General features: G+C 45.5%; 2 protein-coding genes across 3 annotated transcripts in view; both read left to right on the top strand.

The window, feature by feature from the left end:
• Nucleotides 1-900: 900 nt before the first annotated feature.
• Nucleotides 901-7,515, top strand: UXT (ubiquitously expressed prefoldin like chaperone). 2 transcript variants are annotated; one of them, XM_011380092.2, is made up of 7 exons: nt 901-1,027; nt 1,208-1,314; nt 2,291-2,372; nt 2,512-2,579; nt 2,860-2,967; nt 7,200-7,263; nt 7,417-7,515. In XM_011380092.2, the coding sequence occupies exons 2-7, from the start codon at nt 1,217-1,219 to the stop codon at nt 7,468-7,470; spliced, it is 474 nt and encodes a 157-aa protein (XP_011378394.1). In that variant the 5' UTR covers nt 901-1,027; nt 1,208-1,216; the 3' UTR covers nt 7,471-7,515. The 2 variants fall into 2 exon arrangements, with proteins under 2 accessions (XP_011378394.1, XP_023379012.1); XM_023523244.1 differs by lacking the exons at nt 901-1,027; nt 1,208-1,314 and adding an exon at nt 1,485-1,696.
• A 1,197-nt stretch (nt 7,516-8,712) lies between these two features.
• ELK1 (ELK1, ETS transcription factor) overlaps nt 8,713-8,730 on the top strand; it is a 13,310-nt gene continuing 13,292 nt past the window's right edge. Inside the window, exon 1 of the mRNA XM_023523243.1 lies at nt 8,713-8,730. The gene's annotated coding sequence lies outside the window, so the exon portion shown is untranslated.

The following is an 8,730-nucleotide window of genomic DNA, read 5'->3' as shown; positions in this document are numbered from 1 at the left end:
ATAAACATCTTGACTTGCTTAGGTTTTGAACACTGGGGGGTGAGACAGGGTCTTGCTTTTACACATGAAACACTATTATCTGAAAAGAGTTCCCTGGTATGGGTGGGTACTCTAGGCCCTGCGGGCAGGAATGGCATTTGGGGAATCCCAGAATCTGGATTCTCCTCCAGGCTCAGGCTTGGACTTGCTGGGTTAGATGCTATTATTTGAAACCCTAACAGGGGAAATAAATTCATTCAGTAACTTGAGTGCAAAAAATAAATAAATAAATAAATAAATATAAAAATAAATAAATAAATAAATAAATAAAATAGATTAATAGAATGCTTACACATTAAAAAAAAAAGGAACTACTTCTAACTACAAGATAGCTGGTCTTGGGCAGAGGACTTCAGCAACCCTCCATTGGCGCTATTAAATGAGGTGATTAAACATGGTGCGTTGTCAATTTCTGCTTGAATCCGTTACGCACTGTGAACCACAGAGCTGGAATTATCAAGAATGAATTTTGAAAAATCTGTCTCTGTTTAAAACTTTTTAAATGCTTACATTCATTCCCATTACCGGGAGTAAAACCCAAATTTGCTGTGTAAAAACTCAAAATCCAAGGCGATTGATCACAAGGATGTACTCCCCTTTTACAGACCAGAACCATAATCAGTTTCTGCCCTTCTGCTTCCGAAGCTGACTTTTAGATACTAAACGCTTTGTGCTCTCTTCCTCCACCCGTGCGTCCCACCTGTTCCAGAACTCGCCAAATCCCACTAAAGACCACCCCACCAGCCACACACGGTCCCCAGAAGTTCAGCGCGCAGTACAGGTTCCCACGCTCTGATGTCTTCCGCAATCTTATTGGACTCAGTAAAACTCCGCCCTTCTCTTCCTCGCTTCCGCCATCTTCTTTGGTTCAGGACCTCCCCTCCCTACCTGGCTATTTGGTTGGCCCGCACCCTGTACTACGTCATTCACCCGCGCCACACGGAAGCCGCGGTTCATCTCAACTGTTCTTAGTGCCGGCGGCTCTAAGGTGAGGGCCGCGTTTGGGTATCCCTGGGTGGCAGGGTCCCAGAATTAGGTGAGACAAAAGGACACCCCCCGCCCCGCGTAAATCGGAGGAGCCCACTCCCAACGCCGAGAGGGTGCAGATGTACTGCGCATGAGGCTACACTGAGTGGTCAACGTGGCCTTCCCCCTCCCCATTCTTCAGGAGCCCATCATGGCGACGCCCCCTAAACGGCGGGCGCTGGCGGCCTCCGGGGAGAAAGTGCTGCGCTATGAGGCCTTCATCTCTGATGTGCTGCAGCGGGACCTGAGGTGAGTGACAGTGCGGGGGGCGGAGCGTTTGGAATGTTCCACGTGGTGAATGGGGCTTTCAGAGTCAGGGCCTAGCCTTCTGATTGGTGGGCAAGGCGTACGGAGCCCAGTCCCGCGCGCCATTCGAGCGAGGAGGAGGGGCAATATTCGGAGTTCAACTTGATAGGAATGTGGTGGTCTTAGCGGAGGCTGTGTCTGCGCATGCTCAGCCTCTGACATCAATTAGGGTTAGGAGCTAGAGTTACCGGGCTGGGGTTTTAAGGTTCGAATCCTGGTTTGACCATTTAGCCATCATGTGAACACAGTGTGCCTCGCCTCGCTTTTCTGTGCCTCAGTTTCCTCGTCTGTGAAATGAAGAAATTGGTGGAACCTTCCTCATGCGGTGGTTTTGAGTTTTCAATGTGTTCAGTCCTTGTAGAGGATTTAACATGGATCCTAGAGGGTCAATGTGTATGAAAAATTATTACTATTATTATTAATCTGAGCAGGAAGTAGGGTGTTCACAACTAGGATAAAGAGCATCCTAAAGAGATGGAGGATTTTTCTAGTGTGAGGATGAAACATTCTGATTAGAGGAAGGCATTGGGAGTCGTGTAATAACAATACTAAAAAATAATTGCTAACATATGAGGAGCTTGCTATTTCACAGGCACTATTCTAAATATTTTATAGTAAACACTCATCTAATCCATCTAATGACTATGAAATAACAGTTGTCATCCTTATTTTACAGATGGGGAAATTGAATATCAAAGAGGTTATTTACTTAGCAGAGTCACACAGCTAGTAAATAGGAGAGCCTGTATTCAAACTCAGGCAGTCTGACCCAGAGTCCATATCTTAACTTCTGCACTAAAACGCCTCTTGAAGGCATGGTGACATGAGGGTCTCAGAGGGTCATGATATGAGGTATTCCAAGAGGGACAAGGTTTCCTGTTGGTTATCATTTTACTCTTGTTCCATCATGTCCCATCAGAAAGGTATTGGATCATCGTGACAAGGTATATGAGCAGCTGTCCAAATATCTTCAACTGAGAAATGTCATTGAGCGACTCCAGGTAAATATGCCAGGTTCACTACCTTTTGTGGTGGGGCAGGGCAAGGGAGGGTCATGGGAGCAGGTACCCCAGACCAAAACCTGTCACCTGACCTAAAAGTTGACCACTAACCCCTACCTCTTTTTTCCTGGCCTCACAGGAATCTAATCACTCGGAGTTATATATGCAGGTGGATTTGGGCTGTAACTTCTTCGTTGACACAGTAGTGTGAGTGTCTACCCACCTCTCTAAGCCCACAGGGTTCAGCTTTCCCCACTTCCTTCAACAAATATTTTTTTAAATATTCACTATGTACCAGATACTGTGCCTGGAGCTGGAGATGTGACAGTGAATTAAATAAGACAAAGTTCCCGCCCTCCCAAAACTTCAATTTGGGGAATGTAGGGGTGGGGTGGTGAGTAAAAAATCTTAAATAAACTGTATGGTATGCTAAACAGGGATAAGAACTTCCCTAACTTCCACTAACCACTAACCACTGTTCCTCCAGCTCAGACACTTCACGGATCTACGTGGCCCTTGGATATGGTTTTTTCCTGGAGTTGACACTGGCAGAAGCTCTAAAGTTCATTGATCGTAAGAGCAGTCTCCTCACAGAGTAAGTATTTCATGAGGATAGTGTCTGAGAACACCACCATTTGCAGTGCCCTTCTCCTTTTCCCCATGACTTCCTGGGATACTTAGAGACCCATCTCCCCTCCTCCTCAGGGCTAGGGCTAAGGAAAGTGGAGTTGTAAAGCTCAGCCCCAGGTGTAGCACATATTAATCACTCAAATGGTCTCTGTATTGTTCATTCACACAAACATTTATTGGGCATCTGCTGTATGGCAGGCTCTGTGTTTGGTAATGGGGAGGAAGCAGTGAACAAGACAGAAGGGTTCCTTCAAGGGTTACATTCTAGAAGAACAATTTTGGCCAGATCTGAGAGATCTCAGCCTATAAATCAGTAACAATAAAACAAGTTACCTGTGACTTTACCTCCTGCTAATTTTTTTGCTCATTCACTGTTCTCTCACCACACTGACCTTCACAGTCTTTTTAAACACCCCAAAATGATCCCACCTCAGGGTGATTGCAGTGGCTATTCTTTCTGCCTGCAGTACTCCTTTCCCAGTTATCTGCATGCCTTCCTTTCTCCTCATTCAATGTAAGTCTTGCTTAAATGTCTCTTCCTCAACGAGGCCTTCTTTAACCTAACTTTAAAATTGCAACCCCTGGCACTCCTGATTCCCCTCCCTTGTTCTACTTTTTCTTTTGAGCACTTGTGTCCGCCTAATGTTTACTATGCAGTTTACTTCTTTTTAATGTTCATCGCCTCCTCCCATTGAGATATAAGTTTTATAAAGGGAGATGTTTTCTCTATACCCCAAGTGACTAGAATAGTACATAGCATATAGTAGGCACGCAATGTTTGTTGAATGAATTCAAAAGGGTATGCTGGAAGCAGACTGAAGTGGGGATTGAAGCAGATCTCTGTTGGTGGCACTAGGGATATAATGTGAGAAGAAAGTATAAGCTGTGGTTGTGTTTAAGATTTCGTCCAGGCAAGGGGAATTGAGAGTGTGGATGAGAGGTTTGAAATGTAGCTAGGGAAGGCCTCCCAGAGGAAATGACATCCGAGTCATTTAGTTGAGTGAACAAACCATGGGGCTGTCTGGGGAAGAAAATTCCTGGCAAGGGGACCTGTGTGCCTGCTGTGTTAGAGGAACTGCCAGGAGAGGTGAGCATGGCTCAGGTGGAGTGATTGAGGGGATGCTGAGCAATATACTTAAGTTAACAACACCTTACTAGAGTGACTACCACTGATCTAAAATTCCTTCTGGGTTATATTTATCTTTATTCCTACATTGACTTATTCTAGAGTTGCCTCTCTTAGGATTTCAGTACTTCTTTTTTCAAACCTTTCCAGGGTTTTACTGTTAGTCAACCCAAAAGAGCCTCAGACCTGCTGAGATTTCTAAGTCTTAGTGATCAGACCAGTTGATAAACAGTATGGTCTAGGGGTCTGTTCTCATGGGCCGATGCAATTCTGAACTTGTGGTCATTTAGATCAAGACTATTTTTTATAACAAAGTTCTCCTTGTTATTTATATCAGAGGATGCCTGAGCCTTTCAAATTTCCCAAAAACGAGGTATTTAAGTTGTCAGTGCCTGCCCCCTTGTCTGGTCTATTAGTGTAATGAGACCTGTGGTTGAATCTCATTACTTAATTATAATTAGTAGGGCTCCCTAGAAGTTTAATCTTTCTAAAAGATGAGGATTTGAATATGTATAACTCGCTCTCCTCTTTAAAATGCCTCTTATTGTGACAAACTTTGAACTTTCGGGTTATTTTATGTAACTAAAATAGCCTGTCAGTCCTTCCTGTTCTAAGTATATTTCTTTGTCTGGGGAGTGGGAGGATCAAGTCTCTGTGTATTTTCTCCTGATTACACAGAAAGGAGTACACAGCCACACCAATAAACAGACATGTCATTGGATTGGATGTAGTGTGTGAGAAAGAACAGAATAACCATATGGCTATTAACACTGCCTTACATATTAAATCAGCAGCAGTAAATTCAACACATCCCTTTGGTGTTACAACTAGCATTTAGTGAACTTTATATTTTTCTCCTTTTTAAGTTGAACTCATAGCCTTTCGTAGACTAAACTTGTACCATTAACTAATTTTTTTCTCTTTTTTGATGTTCAAATTGTTCCTGATCAAGGGATCAAGCTGATAAAGGTCATTTCTCTGTTCTTTGAGCATTACTCCAGATATTCTTGAAAGCATTCTTGCTCTCTGGCAACAACCCCATGAACCATTTATTTCCTGACCTTAAACATAGATTCAACCATCTTTTGAGGACTTCAGGTTCCTTTGAGTGGAGTAGTCATTCACTTATTCCTTCAACATCCATTGAGTACCTACTGATTTGGTCCCTGGGGATACAGCAGGGAACAAAGCAGACCAAATCTCTGCCAAATCTTATTCTAGTCAGGGGAGATAGACAATAAACAAGTAAATGATATAGTGTGTCACGGGTTGACTGTCACGGAGAACAGCATGGAATGGAAATAAGAAACATTGCCTAGGATGGAGCAGTTGTGATTTTAAGTAGAATGCTCGATTGGATGTAGTGTGTGAGAAAAAGAGAGGAGTCCAGGTTTTTGGCTGAAAGACTAGAAGGATGGAGTTGACATTATCTGAAATGGAGAAGATAGGGAAAAAGCAGATTTGGAGGAGATCAGGAGTTCCGTCTAGGACCTGTTAGGTGTTAATGCTTGTTAAACATTGAAATGTAATTTTTGAAGATGTAGTTAAAACTTCCCAGGCTGGAGTTCAGGAGAGAGATCTGGACTGAAAATATAAATTTGGCAGATACTGATATATAAATGGTTCATACTATTTTTTCCAATTTAACATCCTATGCTGTTGCCTCCTACTTGTTTTAGTTACCCTAAAACTGTCTCCTGCATTGACAGATAGCACAGTAAAGTCCACATTCCTTATCATGATGTTAAGATCCTGCATGATCTAGCCCCTTCCTACCTCTTGGATCTTATCTTGTACCATTTTTTTCCCCACCATTTACTTAATTTCTAACACTCTAGCCTCCTGACTATTCTTCACAAAGCTCTTTCCTGCCTCTTGGCCTTTTCGTGGAAAAGGCCCTCCTACTGTTTAACTCTTACTCATTCTTCATCCTTCAGAAAGGCCTTCCTTGACCTTTTGTGTCAATGAGAAATCTTTTGGGTGGTTCTGTTCCCAACTGGCTTATAGAAGGAATCGACTGGTTTATGTAACTGAACAGTCCAAGGTCAGAGTGGTTTCAGGCAACTCCTAGCTTCCCAGTTGCTTAGGACTTGACATCTTTTCTGAGTCTTCTCCCTTACACTCAGCATCCTTTGGTAAATCCTTTTGACTCTACCTTCAAAATATATCCCAAATCCAGTCATTTTTTTCATCACCTCAACTGCTGCCACTGTGGTCTGAGTCTCCATCTCTCACCTGGACTATTGCAGTAGCCTCCTCACTGGACTTCCTGCTTCCATACCAGCTCTCCTTATCCCCAGTCAATTCTCCACACAGCAGCCAGATGGATCCTTGTAAACCCTAGTAATTTTACATCCCTGCTCTGATTACAACCTGGCTCCCATCCCACTTAATAAAAGCCAGAGTCCTTACCATGGCCGTGTAGATTTTACACGATCTGCCTCCTCTGCTTACCTCTCTGACCTCACCTCCTACAATCTGCCTTGGCTTATTCTTCTCCAGCCACACTGGCCTCTCTGCTGTGCTTCAGGCATGCTAGGTACACCCCCACTTGGCGCCTTTGCATTTGCTGCCCTCTTGTGTCTGGAACACTCATCTTCCACACATCCAGACGATTCACTTCTTATAAGTCTTTACTCAAAGGCTTCTCAGTGAAGCCATCTCTAAGCTAATTAGAATTGCAGCTCCCATTCCTTCACTCCCTATCCTCTTACCGTTTAAGTTTTTCACTGTACTTAGAACCATCTGACACTCTTTTTATTCCATCATTTGTCCCTCTTAATGAGAATTTGAGCTTCATGAGGCCAAGATTTTTGTTTGTTGTGTTTGCTGCTGTGTCCCAAGTACCTAAAACTGTCTGGCATAGAGTAGGGATTCAGTAAATGCCTTTGAATCAGTGCAGTACAGATGGTGGCCAGGCATCTCGGCATAGGAGCAAGTCAGGTAGTAGGATTTCCTACCATCTGCTATGTGGAAGTCATCCAGGATGTAGATAGTTCTTGAAGTGATGAGGAAGCCTCATCCTCGTGATCATAAAGCCCACTTCACCCTTTCTTGTTTCTTTTCTCCAGACTCAGCGACAGCCTCACCAAGGACTCCATGAATATCAAGGCCCATATCCACATGTTGCTAGAGGTGAGAGCAGCTCACCCTACTCCCAGCCTATATCTCCAAATGCATTTAGGGTGGCGACCTGAGGAAGAGAGAGAACCAGAGACTGGAAGGTCAGGGCAAGCCTGGGGCGTGGCCTGGACCCAGTCTCTGTTCAATCTCTCCTGTCTTTTTCAGGGGCTTAGAGAACTACAAGGTCTGCAGAATTTCCCGGAGGACCCGCACCATTGACTTCTTTCCCCTTCTCCAGACATTAAAGAGCCTGAATGCCTTTGAGTCACACGGCCCTTCTTTTCCCCCTTAGCCCCTGCTGTTTACTTAGGTTCCCTGTTTCTAAAGCACAAAATTACTAGGAGGCCCAGAGGTCCAGTGTGTGTGGAACCTTCAAAGGGCCCCTGAAATCGCGCTTCCAGCCTATTACCTGGCAGCATTTGCTACTTGACTTACTACTCTACCTGCTCTTCCATCCCCTTGTCAACCTGGGCCCCCACCTGACCCTTCTGTTTCTTTCCCTGGGCACCACTCTGAATTACCATAGAGAATGGGCTAATTCAGGGTGGAGTTTTGTTCCCAAGGCAATCAACCTTTCTCTCTTGGCCCTAAGGTTTACTCCTCTCCCACACTCCAATCATTCCTCAGGTACCTTAAATTATACTCACAGCCTTCTCTGCCCAAATTGGCATCGCTCCTGCTTCTAAATAGTTCCAGCTTCTACCAATGGACGCAGAGCTGGATCCTGCCCTCCTTGGTCCGGCCCCTATTCTAGGTTGAGTCCAGCTTCCAATCACTGCATAGCCAAGTTCCACCCCTTTATAATTCTGGCTGCAGCTCGACCCTGCCTTCCTCAGCACTTAGTTTCCGATACTCAGCGCTCTTCCGCGTGTCTGGCAGCTATCCTGCCTTACCTCTGCTGCGTTCTAAATTCGTCTTTTCTAGCCAATCAGTACAGTTACCCTGCCCGCCTACGCAGAGCGCTGGCCCTAACCCTAACCCCTCCCACTGCTATACAAGTCCTGCTTCCGGGGAGCCGCTTGGAGTGCAGCACCAGCCTGTTCACGTTTGGGCAGCTACCTAGGAGTCCTCTTCCGCCAATCAATAGCAGAGCCCACCCACTCCCTATCCTCGGAGGTTGTCTTCCATCAATACCATATAGGCCAATCAGTGCGAGGCAGGCGCCCCCCGAAACTCGTTAATTGCCCGCGGTCTATCACAGTTGACCCAATCAGCGTGTGATATCAGTGGGGGCCGATCACGCCCCCTTGGAACCCTGGCGGTCATCAGCGTTCCATCAGTTCCCCTTGGGCCAATCATGTCATAGCTCTGTGGGGCAGGGCCCGCCTCCCCAACCCTGGAAGTCGTGCGGTCAATCCGTGGTGCCTGGCCAATCAGCGAGCAGCGGAATGCTTGACTCCTCCTCCACAGGACCACGTGAGCGGTGGGGAAACGCAGGGGCGGCTTCTAGGCGCCGCCGCCGCCGCCGCCGCCGCCGCC

Source organism: Pteropus vampyrus, unplaced genomic scaffold (genome assembly GCF_000151845.1).
Source record: "Pteropus vampyrus isolate Shadow unplaced genomic scaffold, Pvam_2.0 Scaffold387, whole genome shotgun sequence".
In the NCBI taxonomy this organism is placed as follows: Eukaryota; Metazoa; Chordata; class Mammalia; order Chiroptera; family Pteropodidae; genus Pteropus; species Pteropus vampyrus.
The sequence above is the reverse complement of the archived record's forward strand: the minus strand, read 5'-3'. Positions and strand labels throughout refer to the sequence as shown.

What these genes read in the sequence shown, in the direction of transcription:
- UXT (XM_011380092.2), top strand. Translation starts at nt 1,217, where the DNA reads ATGGCGACGCCCCCTAAACGGCGGGCGCTGGCGGCCTCCGGGGAGAAA. An exon ending in GTGCTGCAGCGGGACCTGAG is followed by an intron (nt 1,315 to 2,290) that starts GTGAGTGACAGT and finishes ATGTCCCATCAG; the next exon opens with AAAGGTATTGGATCATCGTG. An exon ending in AAGAGCAGTCTCCTCACAGA is followed by an intron (nt 2,968 to 7,199) that starts GTAAGTATTTCA and finishes TCTTTTCTCCAG; the next exon opens with ACTCAGCGACAGCCTCACCA.